This window comes from Triturus cristatus, chromosome 8 (assembly GCF_964204655.1).
Source record: "Triturus cristatus chromosome 8, aTriCri1.1, whole genome shotgun sequence".
Taxonomy (NCBI): domain Eukaryota; kingdom Metazoa; phylum Chordata; class Amphibia; order Caudata; family Salamandridae; genus Triturus; species Triturus cristatus.
Window position 1 is genome coordinate 328,201,812 of NC_140591.1, and position 18,595 is coordinate 328,220,406.

General features: G+C 50.1%; 1 protein-coding gene across 1 annotated transcript in view; it reads left to right on the forward strand.

Annotated features, from left to right (window-relative positions):
- The window catches only part of GTF3A (general transcription factor IIIA), a 115,203-nt gene extending 104,212 nt beyond the window's left edge, over positions 1 to 10,991 (forward strand). The window contains exon 8 of the mRNA XM_085621629.1: positions 10,700 to 10,991. Within this exon, the coding sequence (XP_085477755.1) occupies positions 10,700 to 10,861 (162 nt within the window). The 3' untranslated portion in view covers positions 10,862 to 10,991. The remainder of the gene's footprint in view (positions 1 to 10,699) is intronic.
- Positions 10,992 to 18,595: the final 7,604 nt, after the last annotated feature.

Consider the following 18,595-nt stretch of genomic DNA (forward strand, 5'->3'; position numbering starts at 1 on the left):
CTTTCTATACACTCTGGATTTAAAGGACGCCTACTTCCATATTCCCATCCATCCAGCTCACAGAAAATATCTCAGATTAATTGTCGACGGACACCTTATCAATTTGCAGTACTCCTCTTCGGGGTAACTACAGCACCCAGTGTTCACAAAGTGCCTCGCATTGGTTGCATCCCATTTAAGAAGACAGCACATTCAAGTCTTCCCTTACCTGGACGACTGGCTAATAAAAGCCAAATCACAACACACTTGCATACTCCACACTCACAAGACCTTGCAGCTGCTTCACGACTTGGGATTCACCATAAACCTCGCCAAGTCTTCCCTCCAGCCGTCCAACGCAGGTTTATCTAGGAGCTACAATAGACACTTGCACAGCTGTAGCAAACCCAGGCAGAATACGCAACATGCTAAATCTCATATCACAATTCCAGCCTCAACACTCATTACCAGCCTGAGTGTTCTTACGGTTGCTGGGGATGATGGCTTCTTGCATCCTAATTGTTCCTTATGCAAGACTTCAATTGTGTCTCCTACAGGAATGATTGGCACGTCAGTGGAACCTGTCTCGGTCAGCTAACAGATCTGATGTTGGTAGATGGCCGCACCCATCGCTCTCTGCAGTGGTGGAACACACAACCTTTCCAAAAGGTGGTCATTCCTCGACCCGGTTCCACAGATACTGCTAACAGCAGACTCATCACTCACCGGTTGGGAAGCTCCTCTTCAAAAACGTACTATTCAGGGCATGTGGACCCTACAACAGAAAAAATTTCACAAACTACCTAGAACTACTAGCTTTTTTTTTTTTTTTTTCTAGTATTAAAAGCGTTTCAACTGCATCCAGTAGATGACACACTCCAGCTTTCACACGTAGCTCGAAGCATCTGAAGATGGGCCATACCTCAAAGAATCTCCTTGTGGAGCACCTCCCAGGAGTGAACAACCAAATTGCAGAACTGCTCTGTCGGCAAAGACAGCAGATCCACAAATGGGAACTACATCCTCAAGTTCTGATCCCATTCTTCCAAATGTAGGGCTATCCAGAAATAGATCTGTTCGCAACACCCCTCAATGCAAAATGCCCAAACTTCGCGTCCAGGTATCCACACCCATCGTCTAAAGCCATGTGCTATGGCTGAATTGGTCAGGGACATTTGCTTACGCTTTTCCAATTCTCACTCTAATTCCCTTAGTGGTTCGGAAGCTCAAGCAACACTCCCTCACAATGATCCTAATTGCTCCCATATGGGCTCAACAACCCTGGTTCACAACTCTATTGGAACTATCATTAGTTCTTCATCAAAAACTGCACCTCTCCCCCAAGCTTCTCATTTAGAACCATGGAGAGATAAAACATCCAGATCCCAGTCAACTCAACCTTGCGATCTGGCTCCTGAAATCAGTTTGGCTACCTTTAATCTTCCTCCAGATTGCATGAACGTCATTAAAAGGCTAGACGCCCTATCACTAGAGCATGTTACACAGCAAAATGGAAACTATTTGTAATTTACTGCACAAACAATCCAATCAATCCATTAGATGTTTCAGTCCAAAACATAATTTGCTAATTACACCTACAGCGTTGTAATCTAGCCTATACATCTATATGATTACATCTTGCTGCAATAGCTGCTTACCTACAAAACAGACAGCATTTGTCCCCACTATCAAATCATTTATGGAAGGACTTAAAAGAATCATCCCTCCTAGACTTCCACCTTCTCCAGTATGGAATCTTAATATAGTCCTTACAATACTCATGGGCCCTCCACTTGAACCTCTGCACAAATGTGAGCTACAGTTTCTCACCTGGAAAGTAGCCTTCCTTATAGCCATCACATCTTTCAGTAGAGTTGGTGAGCTCCAGGCATGAACCATTTTTACAATTCATCAAAATAAAGTGGTTCTTAGGACTAATCCCGAATTTCTACCCAAAGTCGTTTCTGCCTTTCATCTCAACCAGTCTGAGCTACCCGTATTTTTTCCTCAACTAGACTCTGTGGCAGAATGTGCTCTTCACACATTAGATTTAAAAAGAATACTATATTAGATTGAAAGAACTAAATCTTTTCGAAAAGCAAAACTCTTTGTTGCTTTTCACCACCGCATAAAGGCAATCCCATATCAAAAGCAGGTATTACACGATGGATTATGAATTGCATACAAATATGCTATATCAAAGCTAAGTCTACATTAACCGTTCCTCCCCTAGAGCGCACTCTACATGCAAACTAGGGGCTTCTACGGCATTCTTAGGGAACATGCCCTTAGATGACATCTGCAAAGCAGCAACATGGTCTACCTCACACACATTCACATAACACTACTGTGTATATGTATTCGCGAAACAAGCTAGTGTGGGTCAGGCTGTTTTAAGAACACGATTTCAAACCAATGCAACAAACACAGGTCAGCCACCGCTTGGGAGATAACTGCTGTATAATCTATGCTAAAGCATATGATGTACAGCTCAAATGCCTCGAACGGAAAATGCTACTTGCCCAGTATGCATCTGTTCTTGGCATATACAGCTGTAGAATCGTATGCGCCCACCCGCCTCTCCAGAAACCTTTGTCTGTTGCAGTATCGTCTTAATTCGATACAATACACATGGACATTCTTCTATTCTTACGAACTCCATCACCCTTACGGCAAAATAATCTGGGATGGAGCTGATGCCCCTGATCACCGAAAGGAGGAGTGACCTACCGAGTGACTACAAAGACTTCTTCGAACAAAGTGAAAACATCCAGACCCAACACCAGATGACGATCTATGTTAAAGCATATGATTCTACGGCTGTATATGCCAAGAACCGATACATACTGGGTAAGTAGCATTTTCCTTTCCAGGACTTTGCACTTATCAAACCAGGCCTTCATTTGTTTGTATCTGTCAGCAACAGTTCTGTACAGGCGTTAGTCACATGTACTTCTCTTTTTCAGTTGGCTCTTCACTGCAGATTTGGGGTGTGTGTGTGTGTGTGTGTGTGTGTGTGTGTGTGTGTGTCAGTCAAGATGGATTTCAGTGTGGCTAGATTAATTTTAAATGTCAAGTCTTGCTTGAGTTCTGACAGAGGACTGTAAGACCTTTTTACTTATCACTGGGGTTGATTTGGCTTCCATTTCTTTTATCTTTGCTGCGTCGGGCCTTCCAAATACTTCTCAATTTCTCCAAACATTTTGGGAAGTGACATGTATGTTGCTGCTTGATTTTGGTTTTGTTAGCAGTTCCCATGGGGTGCATGTGATGTGTTGGGCCTTTGCTGTTACCCAGTTAAGTTTAGGAGATCATCTATGTGATCGAAGGAGTAATGATGCTGCTCCACTAGAGTTCAGTGTTCAAGGTCTCTCAGACTTATTAAACATGCAAGTCGCAGAGATTGAGATGAACACTGTATTCTTATTTTTAAAAATCATACCTCTTACCTGCACACTTCAAAGGCTGAACAGCCACGTCTCCTTGCGACACCACCCTCTCCACTACTGTTTGAGCCATGCAAATGTGCTTCTTGGTTATGGTCTGCGTGTCTCATATGACTAAGTGAATAGTCGCGCTTTACTGTCCTGCATGATGAGGGTGGATCACCAGAAAGCAAACTCTGTTCCATTACATGTGAAGTGGATTGCATGGCCTGGTCCTGCAGCCAGCCTGTGAGGTCATAGTTTTGGAAGTCTGACTACTGGTGCAGTGTTATAACACTGTTCTTTAATTTGGAATACTTCTGGTTTAAATTTGAAATTGTGTATTACGTAGGCTTACCAAATGAAGCTTTGGGTGTTCATTCCATGGTCCTGAGGCAAAAATATTGTTCAATACATTTACTGAACACTAATATACCTAAATGACTTGTAGAAGAATCCAGTAGACTAGAGCTAATAACTAGGCTTTTGCAAGATGAAACTTGTATTGAACCTATGGGGGGGCGTGGCCAAGCCGCGGGCTGAGATGGCCGCGCGGTGTTGAAGTTCCGTGGCCGACTCAGCGCCAAACCTGTCTTTCCCGACCTCCTGTTGCGGGCGAATGCTGCCCGGACCCGGCGCTGACTCCCCTGTTCTCCTGCAGCGACCCGGAGTGGTGATCTGGCACCGACTGCGCCCGGAGCGACCGAAGAACACCAGGGCCGAGCGGACCCGATGCCCAAGATGGCGGCCTGACTCGGCGGCCGGGGAGGTTAGTGCGGCGGCGGCCGATTGTGATGCGGGTGGCCGGGGGGGGAACTGGGGGGGGGGGGGGGGGGGGATTTGAGCGCTGGTGCGCGGTCTGGTGTGGGTCCGCTTCGCCCCCTTCGCCGCCGTTGGCCTGGAGCGGTCCGGGCGTTGGGCCGTTGCGCGGCGCTGCGGTCGCATCCTCCCTCGCTGACCCCTGTTGCGGTCTGGGGATCTGGGGGGGGCGATGGCACGGCTGACTGGCGGTGGGGGTGGGCTGGGGGGGATCCGCGCTGACCCTAGCGCCCGGGCCGCCTCTGCCCCCCTTCCCTGGGACCTTGCTCGGCTGCTCCTGGGGTTCGTGGCCTGCGCCGTCCGGGCTCCCTCTCCCCGGCCCTGAGTCGCCTGGCCGCATCTGCTGCCGCGCCGCTGGCCGCCCGCGCTGCTTGGTCCGAGACTCGGACCCCCAGAGAGGCGCCCCCTGGTCTTTGGCGCGGAGAGGACGCCTTGTAGCGGTGCGGCCGGTGCTGGTGCCCGGGTCTGGTGTGCCACGTGGCCGGAGACTGCGAGGGACCGCTGCATCGTCCGCGCTGCGGGCCGAAGAAGTGGCGGAGCCGTTTCTCCTCCTGAGTCGTCGTCACAGTGCCTTGAAGCCGCCTTTTGGCCCCCTACCCGCGACTAGCAGTCTGTCCGGGTGGGGGCATGGGACGAAAGGACCCCAAGCAAAAGACTCTGCCCTTTGAAAGGCTCCACGATCAGCAGGCGGACCATCGCCCGGACATGCCGGACCCTGCTGGGGGCCAGTCCTCTGGCCCGGCGGCTGTTGCTCCATCCCCAGACTGGCTTCAAGAGATGCGTGCTGGATTCAGGGCCCTCGATGGACGCTTTGATGCCCTGAACAAAACGTTAGAAACGATGGGGGCGAAGATCCAGGCCCACGATAAGCGTTTGGGGGAGGCTGAGGCTCGAATATCTGCGGTGGAAGATGGCGCAGTGCAGGACACCAAGCGCTTAGACCGGCTGGAGCGCATACTAAAGGAAGTGGCCATCAAGAACGAGGACTTGGAATCGCGCAGTCGGCGCAATAACGTCCGAATCACTGGGGTTCCGGAATCCACGGCTACCGGCAGGCTGGATGTTTTTGTTGAGCAACTATTGTCGGACATTTTTGGGAGAGACTCCTTTACACCAGGCTTTGTGGTAGAGAGGGCGCACCGCTCCCTTGGGCCGCGACCTAACCCGGGGCTCCCGCCTCGCCCTCTGATCGCCCGGATCATGAACTTCCGAGACCGGGACACGGCCCTGCGGCTGGCCAGGGAGAAGGGCGAGATCACCTGGCAGGGCTCGAGAATCTCGTTCTACCCTGATTTTACCGCCATGGTACAGGAGGCTAGGCGTAAATATGTTGGGGCGAAAGCGGCGCTCCGCAACCTAGGCCTCAAGTATGGTATGCTGTATCCGGCCCGGCTGAGGGTTGACATCGATGGCCGACCGCGGATATTTGACAATCCTACTGCGGTACAGGAGTTCTGCCGAACATATAAACCACGCAGGGGCCCTTCGGGGGGCGATGAGGATGGACACTCCTTCGCGCAGTGGTTCTGCGATTAGCCAAGACCTGTTCTCCGGCTCTGGGCCTGGCTGAGTCAGTGCCCGCAACGCAGCTTTAGACTTCTTTTTCTGTCTGTTTGTAATGGGGAAGTTCGAGACACTTTGCTATGTCCTTGCTTTTTCTGTGGTGCTGGGTTGGCGGCGGGTCGTTGCCATTCCCCTTTGGTTGACACCGCCGGGAGCATTTTTGGCTTACAATGCCTATTTTTTGTTTAATTGTATATCATTGGTATTGCTATTTGAAGCTTCGTTTTTCTTCCACAGGTTGGGGTTTGCCTCATGTTTGCGTGATGTGGCTGGGTGGGGGGTGGGGGGACGGGATGGGGAGTTTTGATATTCTTGACATGGCTGGTCAGATTGTAACTTTGCGGATACACGGAGACGCTTCTGCTTTCCTGCTCTCATTGCTAGTGGTATGGCAGCAACGGTACACATAGGCTTACATGAAGCCCCCCTTGGCCTTTCTCTCATGTCTTGGAACGTCAGAGGCCTGAACAATCAACGAAAATGCAAGCAGGTACTACACTAGCTGAATCGACACAGGGTCGACATTGCCTTCCTACAAGAAACGCATTTACACACCTCTGTTCCCGCTCGCTTTGCAGCTTCCTGGGGCGCCCATAGATACTTCTCCAATTTTAGCAATTACGCCCGAGGCACCGCGGTGCTGATTCACAAGAGAGTCCCGTTTCACTGCCAGCTGTTCCGGGGGGATCCGGAGGGTCGCTTCTGCATAGTACGAGGGGTGTTGATGGGTCATGCGGTCCTCCTGGTATGTGTGTATGCCCCTAACACTGATTCCCTGGAATTTTTTCATGCGCTGACTGCCCAGCTTGCGACGCTTGAACCAGCGGGCCTCATTATTGGCGGCGACTTACTTATTGCTAGATGCTGATTTGGATAGCACGTCTGGGGCTGCTCCTTCCAAGCCCAGGGCGCGGCGCGCTCTTTTGGACCTTTGTCACCAGTTCTCCCTAGTAGATATTTGGCGCAGGCGCAACCCGAACACCACTGACTACACACATTTCTCGGGGCAACACAACACTTGGACCAGAATTGACTATTGGCTGCTGTCCCCGGGCCTGTCCCCATGGTTTGGTGGGCTCCTTACTCTCCCTAGAACGTACTCGGACCACTCCCCTGTGTCGCTCCGCTTGGATGTTCCGCGCCCCGAGGGTTTTGAGCGACAGTGGCGATTCCCTGGGAGAGCACTGCTGGATGACTTATTTGTCCACGAGATTTCCGAGGCGATAGAGGACTACTTCACGATTAATGCAGGATCTGTAGACTCTCAGGCCGTGCTCTGGGAGGGATTTAAGGCCTACATCAGGGGGATCTGCATAGCCAAGCACTCTGGGGTCCTGAAGGCGCTGCGCGCAACCATTAAGCAACTGGAGGCACAGCTAGAGTCGATTGATGCTGAGGCGCAGCGTGGGCCGGCTGGGGACGTGTCCGCTAGGCGGCTTCGCCTCCTGACTGACTTCCGGGAGGCTGCGGACAGGGAGATTCTGTATCTTGGGAAGTACCAGACGACGCGTAGATATGGTGAGGGAGACAGGCCGGGACGCACACTGGCTTAGGCTTTGAGGCCTCCGTATGGTAAGTCCTTAATAGTTGAGGTGAGGGGCGTGGATGGCTCGCTCCGCACAACTCCCACAGAGATCAGAGACGAATTCCTGACCTACTTCTCCGAACTATACAAGACCAAGCTGGGGGAATCCCCAGCCTCTCGTGCGGCCTACTTGTCGGAAATCGCACTTGTGTTCCTCGATAAGGGCATGTAGGAGTTCATGGCGGAGCCTATAACTGTGGCGGAGGTGCGCGGGGCGATTAAGGTGCTTCGCGGGTCCACAGCCCCCGGCCTCGATGGCTTCTCCGGGGATTTTTATAAGGCCTTCTCTGATCAGCTGGCGCCACAACTGATAGAGGTGTATGCGGAGGCGCTGGAGCGCGGCTCCCTTCCGGCTACCCTCAGCGAAGCGGTAATAGTTCTACTTCCAAAACCAAACAAGGACCCGACGTTGTGTAGCTCCTATCGGCCCCTCTCCCTTTTAAACTTTGACTACAAGATCCTGGCAAAGATAGTGGCCAACAGGCTCTCTCAATTGATGGAATTTATCATTTCGCCCGTCCAATCGGGCTTCGTCCCGCGTCGCTCTACGTCTTTAAATCTGCGAACGCTTTTCACGGTCCTACATAGAATTAACCCAGCCACGCCTGCGGCGGCGGTCCTCCTGGATACCGAGAAGGCCTCGAACACCCTAGAATGGCCTTTCTTTCTCTCCGTCATGCAACGTATGGGCATGCCGGAGAACTTCCTTGCTACCACGCGGCTTTTGTATAGCCGCCCCACGGCCCGATTGCGTATCAATGGCACGCTGTCCTGTCCCTTCTCTTTAACGCGTGGTACGCGGCAGGGCTGTCCACTCTCACCGCTACTGTTCATTTTGGCCATGGACCCCTTGATCCGACATTTCCAGGAGCGCCATCTCCACAGGGGTCTCCAGTTCCGGACGGGTCCCTTGCTTGCTTCCCTCTACGCAGATGACACTATACTGTATGTAAGAGAACCGCAGGTCAACCTAGCCCCCCTGATACGGGAGATCCTTCGTTTCGGCGCACACTCCGGGCTGGGCATCAACTGGCATAAGTCCGTAATCTTCCCCTTAACCAGCAGCACCTCCCCATGGCAGTGCGAGTACCCGTTGGAGTGGTGCTCTGACTTGGTTCGGTACCTGGGCATACAGATCCATCTAAACACGGACGAACTTATCCGCCTCAACTATGGCCGCGCTTTGGACAGGCTGGAGACACAGGTGGAGGGATGGTTGAGGCTCCCGCTGTCCATGTCTGCCAGAATTGCAATCATAAAAATGATAGTTCTCCCTAGATTTTTATACCTCTTCAATAATATCCCTGTCCCTATCACCCGGGCCTTCTTCTCCACGCTGCGATCCCAGCTGATCAGGCTGGTATGGGGCGGGAAGCACCCCCGGATCGGTTGGAAGACCCTCACGCTCCCTCCTGATAGGGGCGGCCTCGGGGTACCGGATCTGTATTTGTACTATCTGGTTGCGCAATGTGCGCACGCCTATGCCTGGTACCACCCTGACGCTTGTATTCCGTTCCTGCGTCCCGAGGCGGATTTCGTTCTCCCGGGCCGTTTGGCAGCTGTGTTGCCAAAGGGGGTTGCCCGGGACCCAGTTGATATTCAAACGGTGTCCACCACCAGCTGGGCGTGGCATCGTCTTACTCGCTATCTAGCCCAGCCTCTCCTCTACTCCTCTTCTCTTCCACTTCCCAACCCCGGATTGCTGTCTGGCACGGGGGAGGTGCTGGTTCAGCGTACTTTGACCAAGTTTCACCTTACTAAGATCGGAGTCCTCTACCCTGGGGGCCACATATTTTCTGTCTCGGAGGAGGAGCGCTTCAGTGAGGCCACGTTCATGGACAAATTTGTCCTGCGCCGGCTTTATTGTGCGGCTCGTTCAGAAATTGCGGGATTCCCTCTCGAGCCAGCATCCTTCGAGCCCCTAACTCTCCTCATTGACAAGGACTCTGGTGCCCATATGGTTTCTAAGCTTTATAAGGCATGCGAAGCGCTGGTTCCATGTGAGGATGGCCGATTGAGAGCGGCCTGGGAGGCAGATTTGGGTAGGCCGATCACAGATGACCAATGGACTGCTTGTTGCAAAGTCACTAACGCGATATCGCTCAATAGTCGACATAAGCTCCTCCATTATAAATTTCTTCGCCGCTGCTACATGACCCCTGCTAGGCTCCACGCCATTGACCCCGCGCGCCCACACACATGTTGGAAATGCGCTGCACCACACGCTGACTTTGCACACCTGTCCTGGACATGCCCCAGACTGCAATCGTACTGGACGCAGATACATGAGATCCTTGGCGTTATGTTGGAGCTCACGCTGGTTCCCACTCCGGAGGTTGCTTTACTGGGCTACACAGTGAACTTCCCCAAGAACGTCCGCAGGCTAGCCTCCCTGGGCCTGCTACTCGCCAAGCGTGAGGTGGCAAAACCTTGGGGCGGTAGAACGGCCCCCACGGCCGGGACATGGCTCACGTCTATGGCTTATTGCAGCACGAATAGCGAGATCTACGCCAGTCTCCTCCCTGCAGTGGCGCGTCCCAAAGATATCTGGGGCCCCTACAAGACCTATATCGCTAACCTCCCGAGCTCTTCCCCCACCGCGAGCTAGTTCCGGAATAGTGCCTACGGGAGTGGGGTAGCTCTGGTATTCCTCCCTGTTGGGTATTGGGGGATGTACGCTCTCGAGGCGGGCTGCATTGGGGGAGCTGAGCCGAAGATGGGGGTGTCCGCTGAACATGGTTGGTGTGTCCTGACTGCGTCATTCCCCTTTAGTGGGCACGGGCGGATGAGAAGGGTGGGCTCTAGATGGGGGGGGGGGGGGTCTTTCTATGGTCTGCTGCCATGATGTTGAACTGCTGTTTGTATATGAGGGGGGAGTGTAATGTATCTCCGCACTTGTTCCTAAATGTCTGCACAGCCGATATTCTCGCATTGTTATGTTTTTCAAAACTAAATAAAAATTGTATTGAACCTATAACTTTTTGGAGTGGGTTTGTCCTATTGGGTAGGGAAACTCATTTCGAATGGATTTAATTTTTTTATGACAATTTGATTTTGAAACCGGTCTACCACTACTTCATGATAACTGCCAACTAACTATCCTTGTATTTATATGCATTTTATATTTATATATGCATTCATGCATGGTAGTCCTTCCAAATGTCCCGCATACCTGGATCTTTTCCTCATTGTTCATGGCCCAGGACTGTGCGATAAACGTTGCATTCATGTTATAGTAAACTTGCATGTTTGTTACAGAAGTAGCCAGATGCACAATCTTTGAGTATGTTTTGTTTCATTATCTATTATTTTTTTTTATTTTTTTTAGGTGAAACGTCCTCGTCCAAAGCGAAGTCTTGCATCACGTCTCAGTGGATATATTCCTCCTAAATCCAACACTGAAAGGGACTCCACATCAAGCAAACTAGTTGAGAAACTGATTGAGGAAAACCAGGCACCACTGTCTGTTGAAACATTGACGCTAAGTTAATGCTGGTCCTATTTGTTTGGATCCAATTTTCTAAACTCCTTAGGGGAGTGTCTACTTATATATTTTTTTTGTTTTCAACGAAAACCACTTTTACTCATTTGTTTGTTCATTAAATGTCACAGATGCTCAACTCCTTTTGGCTGTGTTTTTATTTGTTTGCTAAGATTCATAAGGTGGTGTCTATGAAGCATTCGCGTGAAATAACACACAAATTAATCTGTAACTGACAATAGCCATTTTGTGCATATGTTATTGTTCCGTTTTTTTGTGGTATTACTCCACTACAGTGTATTCTGGCTTTGTACTTCAATCCAAAGCTCAGACTGTTAAAGGTAGTTCTTTGCACATATAACACGTAGTGGAAGCACTTGAGCCCCAGCACCGTTCATGAGAATACTGCAAAATGTAACTTGCAGCTCACTGTTATGGATGTGAAATGTGATAGTCTGTATTTCCTCCCCACCACAAGCCTTTTCAGCATTTGTTCTGCTTTTTTCCCATCGCCACTGGAATCGATATTTAATGAAGACTGGTCCTGAGAATCTGTTTCTGAAGGCTCTAGTCTTCTATGTTTGATCCCCACTATGTGGTGTCTTTACTTTGTAGTCTTCGATCATACTTGCAATCTTTGAGGCTAGTTCAGATAGACCTGAGGAATCACAGCTCTGAACATTCCTGGAGTCATTTGTCAAATTGAGAGGCTGAAAGCAATATGTTCTGAAAGCCTCTCTGCTAGTCTTCTCTTTACTGGACCCTGAGCAGGTCTAGGCACGTTCTGGAAATACTCCAGGCGGCCACAAAGCCAATCTTTAGCCCCTCTTCTAGAGAAATGCTCAACATCCTATCGGGGCTGTAGCAATTTATTTGAGGGTCGTGCCAGCCCAAATTGTTCACCATCCCCCCCCCCCCCCCCCCCCTGACCCATGCAGCTGGCACGGCATGCATTTAAACTGTTTGACTAGAGAACTAATCACATTGGAAGGCATACAATTGAAATAGTGTGGTCAGAGGTTCTACAATGCCATGTTAGAGTTCAAGAGTTGAATGAGTAATAAAAATGCCTTTAAATTTTGTTTCTATCTTGTCAACTTTGTTCTGTGCGCAAAGACGGAGGTATAGGGACAGGCTATGTCTTCCAACAAATTGTTGCTTATTCTCTTAACATGGAGATGTTTACAAAATTCTCGCTTTGCAGTCAGAGAATAAGTAAAGTGAACTATTGGACAATCCTGTTGGAACAGTGCAATTTTTTTTTTTAATACACAACAAAATTTAAATGCTTGTAAATAACTGCACAACACAAATATATCAGAGATTTTAAGCTGCAGATTCCGTAAATTAGAATTACCCCCAGGCGTCAGACTGGATCCATATGCTTTTTCATAGCAGTACCCCTATGCGCTGGTAGGAGGTGATCTGCTCTGCATGGCGTTTACTGCTGCGCCATCTGTTCTTTTCTTTCTGTGCCACTCATCGCAGGTTCAGAGAGGTGTGTTTGGAGGGCGCTAGTGTGCCAGCGTCAAGATGGCTGCACCTTTTGTGTAGCTCTACCGGCCAGGTGTACGAATCAGACCAAAATCCTTGAAACGGCACACCATCCAAGCGAGAAAGCAGTGGAGCCTGCATTCATAGACTGCCCTGACATACTAGCTCGCAGAAATCTGTGACATTGGACGTTTGAGGGCGGAATGTGTCGCAAACGGCAGGCCGCAAGGCTACATGTCCACCTGCAAAGACATGGTTGGGAAGACTGAGCTGGCCGCACAGGCGTCTGACAAAAGCAGCAGTGGTGAACGTCCGGCAGCACTGCCTGGGGTGAGTCACTGCCCTAACCGGCAATACATTCAGCCTACACTACATTGCGGATGTGAACCGTGACGGCTGGGCTGCCTACTCGGGGGAGAAACGAGTGCCTGTGCGGCTCTGAAGTGACGTGGCTGGAGAAAAACAACCTGCTCTGAGGTACGAGGGACTGGGTGGAATGCCCATGGGACCTGGTGGCGGGACAGCAAGAAAGAGGTGGCATGTCCAATGGGGGGGGGGGGGGAAATCGGCCTAGTGGCCTGCGAGCGGTCTGAGGTTGGGAAGTGCGGGCCCTGGTGAACAGTGAGGGCGGGAGCTGACTGGTGACCGGGAGAGCCCTGCACCCCAGCAGCAATACACTGCATGTAGGAATTATTGAACACTTAGCAGGGCCTAGAGCCTGGATTGCAGCGACCGGAGATAGTGCAGTGTGGGCCCTTGTGAAATGAGAAGGCGGGAGCTGCCTGGCTGATATCGGGAGGGTTCGGCCTAGCTGCAGAAACCCAACAGCCGTAGAAGGCCCAGTTCCGGGACCTGAGGCAAGAGGGTGGTGAAAGCGATTAGGACTACACACTAGTAAGCGTGAAATGAAAGCTACACTTGCAGTGCTAGGCAGAGCGAACTGTATATTGTGGAGGTCCGGCATATAAAATGCTGTCTTGCCTGGAAATAAGCACCTTGAAACACGACCCTACAGGCAATCTGGGGAAAACCGACAAGCAGCAGGCACGGTTTACTTTCGAGACATGTAAATTTACCAGAGCACAACCGGATGTGCACACCGATTCAGAGCTGGAGCCATAAGGGAAAGGCCCTACCATACTATAAGCAAGGCATTTTGCAATGCAAACTAGCCTACAATCAATTGATGGGGAAAATTGATGCTTTAAACATAAGCATGGATAATCTGGCACGAAAGTTGGATAAACAAGGGGCCAGACTGGGAGAAGCTGAACAGCGCAAATCCAACACAGAAGGATGGCTTGCCATCGGTTACCTCCAAGTGCTTTAACATGGAAAGTGTAGGCGGTGATCCAGGCCATGAATGAGGACTTGGAGGCCAGTTGTGGCGCAATAACCTGCAAATTACTGGGCTGCGGGAAAGTACGAACATGGTAAGGAGGTATTTGGACCAGAACACCTATCTACGATCCTAATATTTGAAAGAGCACTCGGGTCACTTGTGGTGAGACCTATCCCCGGGAGCCCCGCCCCTACCAATTATAGGCAAACTGCTTAATTATCAGAATCGGGATAGTGTTCAGTCTTGCAAGGGGGAAAAACAGACCCTCCACTACAAAGGCAATGACATAGCGTTCTACCTGGACTTCACCCCCTCGGTTCAGGCAGTGCGGCGGGGAAGTCCTGCCAGGGAAGAAAAAGCTACAGGCTGCACATATGCAGTATGCAATGCTCTACCCGGCCTTCCTGCGAACAGAGGATGGTGGGGGTGCGGGCGCGCAAGACAAAAGTCTTTAAGTCCCCGAAAACGGCAATGGAGTATGTTAAGACAATATCAAAGAACCGGTGAGAACAAGCTGGAAAATCGGGAGAGGAGGCCTCGAATGGGCATTAGTCAAATGAACATAGGGGTGGACAGATGGGTGGCCTGAGTTGGAGGCAAGATACAGTTGCCTAAGGGGAGCTACAGAGAACTGCTACGGAGCAAGGACCAGTGAAAGGTACGGTGTCACAAATGTGAGGATCCAGCTTGAGTATGGCAGATCACCTATTCAATGCCTGCTTGGTGGTACCATATAACTGTACACACCTGGCCACCTCCCCCAAGTACCAGGAGGGATTTTAGACACTAGCGGCCCCTGGTGGGTGTACCCCTATGAAAGATGTTGAAAGTTGTTATTTTTGTATAAGGGATTATGTCAAAGGGAGGGCTTTAGCAAGTTTGGGGTGCTAAAGGGGGCGGGGGAGGGTTAATTGTTTGGTGCGAATGCAGTACTTGTCATGCAACGTGGTGCCCCTTGCACCACCCATCTGGAGTAGGGGGAAAGCTCCTATAGATGGCAGGAACATTGATTTGAAATGTCTGGGCAAAGGGGGGTGATTAGACTAACGTGGAATGTTCAAGGTCTTAACAACCGCAAGAAAATGACGCGAGTGGTGGCATACTTAGTTTGACACGATATACTGTGGTACTTGAGGTTCCTATGTAAATCAGACCCTCTTTTCATTGGAGGCTACAGGCTACATCCTTGCTAGACCCAGTCTTTCGGTGCTCTATAGGTACTGCCATCACACATTTGTTTTTCCAGGAGAATGAGGGATTGGTGGGGGATGCTGGGCTACTTTGGGCAGCCTTTAAAGTTCCAATACGAGGGAGTGCTTGGGAATGCAAGCAGGAGTTCTGAAATCATTCTGGAATAAATTGCAAGATAGAAAGTAATTTGAACACTAGAATGACTATGTGCCCAGTGGCCAACAGGTGTTATATTAGCGCAGATAAGGGATCTAATATCGGAACATGCGGAAATTGCTGAGCAAGAAATGCGGCACAGGTCTAGACAATGGGAGGCTAAGAGATCTGGGAGGCCGGGACGCTAGCTCACCTCTAAGCTGGTGGAGCCAAAGACGCAGGTGCACATAACGGAAATTGTAGGCCATGACCCTTCTTCACGATACATGACACCCGAAATCTTGGCAGCTTTTTCGGAGTACTATACTGAACTATATAGACCCAGGCCAGAGGCATTGGGATAGTGAAGTGTCCGGCTATCTGGACCATATAGCTCTAGGATTGCTGTCCCTCAGCCAAAGAGTAATTAACACAGCCAATGACAGTGGAGGAGGTGAAGGATGCAATTTTATCACTGCTGAATGGGAAGGTGGCAGGGGCAGATGGGCTACCGGGTGAATTTATTAAACTTATACAGATCAACTAGCGCCACAGCTTTTGTGCATTTATGCAGCAGCATACGAAGCTGGTGCTCTACCTCACTCTTCAGGAGGCCCTTATAATTATGCTCCTTAAACCAGACCGTGCCCCTTGCCGTTGCAAGTCTTAGACCTTTATCTATGATGAATATCGATTGCAAGATTCTGGCAAAAATGATAGACACTTGACTCCAACCTTTAGTGCCCAACTTGGTTCTACCGGATCAGTCTGGACTTGTGGCGGAGAGATCTACAACTCATAAATTATTAACATTGTTTGCTGTGTTAAACCCGGAGTTAAGGGCTGTGGTGGTAGTCCTTGACGCCGCCAATTCATTCGACTACATACACTGGGGGTTCCTGTTCACAGTCCTGCAGCGTATGGGGATGCAGAGTGCCTTCTTTAAGTGGGTACGCTTGCTTCATACAGACCTCACAGCGGGAATACGGATAAACCACTTCAACTTGGAGGAGATCAAGATATGTAGGGGCACTAGACGGGGGTTTCCCCTATGTCCTAATGCTGTTCTCCCTGATTCTTGATCCACTGGCTTTTAAAATTCAGGAGACATGCACTCGTTGTACTAAGGTTCTGCCAGCGCACTCTTGCCATCTCACTGTATGCAGATGACATGCTCTTGTATGTTCGAGAACCAGAGACCAATCGTTAGCCCGTAATATGGGAATGTTAGACTTGGCTCTCTTGGTGTGGGTCTTCTTGCTGTTGCCGCCTGTGTTTTTGCTGGTATAGATGCTTTGGGCACTTTGCCACTGCTATTCAGTGCCAAAGTGCAAATGCTCCCTTTTGTAAATTGTTATGGATTAGTGGTTCCATGATTGGGTTATTTGATTTACATGTCAGACCCTAGTACAGTGCACCATGTGTGCCCAGGGCCTGTAAATCAAATGCTGCTGGTGGGCTTGCAGCACGGATTGTGCCACCCACAGAAGCAGCTTGTAAAATGTGACTTCGGCCTGCCATTGTAGAGCCTGTGGGCAGTCTGGGACTGCCATGTCGCCTAGGCAAGTGGACTTCCATTTTCTGCATGTTAGTCACCCCTAAGGTAGCCCCAAGGTACCCCTGTGGGCAGGGTGCATTGTATGTGAAAGGTAGGACATGCCCTGATGTGTGTGGTAGGTCCTGATCGTGAAATACTGCCAATTTAGTTTTTCACTATTGCAAGGATATTTGTTCCCATAGGCCAGAATGGGCATTTTATTTATAACCTCTTATAAACCTAACAGACCCTAGGAACAAGATCGGAAAATAAAGCTTAGTATGCCTGAACTCAGAATGTTAAAGTGCACGTTTTAGTGAGTGATTTTTGCATTGTTTGAAAATACCCCGTTTAGAAAGTAGGTGTTTTCTTGTCTAACCATCCAGTGTGCCTCTGCTAGGTTTGTGTATTGCATGTCTGGCTTTTGGAGGGCGGGAGAGGGCTGTGGCTTCACATGGCTGAGTCAGGGCTGGGCTGAATGGACCTTGTTTGGATTTAGAGTAGGGGGAGGAGATGTCCTTTTACCGGCCTGGGGCCAGGTCTGCTTTCAACAATGCGGCCTCCACCTCCGGCCAGGAAGCTGCACCAGTGAGGACAGAACTGGTTTTGGGTGGGTAAAGACACCCTCTGCATTCAGAGAACAAAGGATTTGTGTGTATAAAAAAATGGGGCCCAGACTTTTAGATCATTTCTGGGAAATTAAGACGAAACCTTTGCCAAGGAGAAGAGCCGGATAAGCCGAGGAGGAATACTGCCCCTGTGCTGTTTGCTGTCTGGGGTTAGCCTGCCGTGGCTGCTTGCTGCCAAGGAAAGGAGAAGGACTTTGCTGTTTGCTTTGTGACATGCTTGAAGAAAAAGATCTCAAAGAGCTTGAAACTGAGCTTGCTTCATGTCTGAAGTTTCAAGGACACAAAGACTTCACCACCAGCTTCCCTGAATTTCCTTGCTGGGAATTCCAACCTGCAAAGAGGTGCCTGCTGCCGTTTAGGACCTCTAGAGACTGTTTGTTGTTGGGAGCTGGAAGATCGACACGAGAAAGAAGCGTGTCGCATCTGCACAGATTCCCGACGCATAGCCGAGTATTGGAGAAGTGTGCTGCATCCGCACCTGGTCCCGACGCATAGCTGCGCCACAGGGAGAAGCACGCCGCATCCACACAGTCCCGACACATCGCCAAGAAGACCGTCGCAGCACCTGCCGTGCGGCTGCCAACAGTCAACCATCAACCAGATTTTCTCATTGCATCAATCCGCCATTTTGTTGCATCGCACCAGATCATTGCCATGCATCGAGGCGCCATCTTGTCGCATCGTAACCGGAACACAGTAAGAAACAGACGCGTCCCCTCCTCTCCGGTAAGAAACTGACTCATCACCTCCCCTGTGCTGCAGTAAGGAACCGACTCCTCCCCCACCCCCAAAGCAACGAACTGACTCCTCACCTTCCCTGTGACCCTTTTGTTTGTTTTGCATGACGCATCCCAGGTACTTTGTTGGAAAAGTGTTGCATTTACAACTTGCATTGAACTGAACTATTTCTACCATTTGAAAGCCTTATTTTTAATACTGTATTGTGGAATTTTGTTGTTTAGTCTTTTTTAAGATAAAAAGTACTTATCTTTCTAAACTGGTGTCCATATGTAGTGTTTTCACTATTACTGTATAACACACGTTTTACACACTGCATCTGAGATAAGCCTGTCTGCTCGTTCCAAGCTACCAAGGTGGGGGAGCAGGGGTTGTAGGAGTGTATCTTCCCCTCTTCCCCCCCCCCCCCCCACCCACCCACCCACCCCTTACCCTGACTAGGAGCAAGGGCCCCTATTTGGACAAAGGTACCTACCTCTGCCAACTAGAGACTCCCATTTCTAACAGGAATCTGTACGGTTTGAGAGATACTCCGGGTTTAAAATCATTTGGGATAAATCTACAGTATTCTCTCTTCCCCGCCCACTTCTCTTCCCCCCCCCCCCCCCCCCATGGTGCACTGTTCCATTTGAACTGGGGTTCCCACTGGTGTGAACAGCTGACCTGGAGAAGTATCT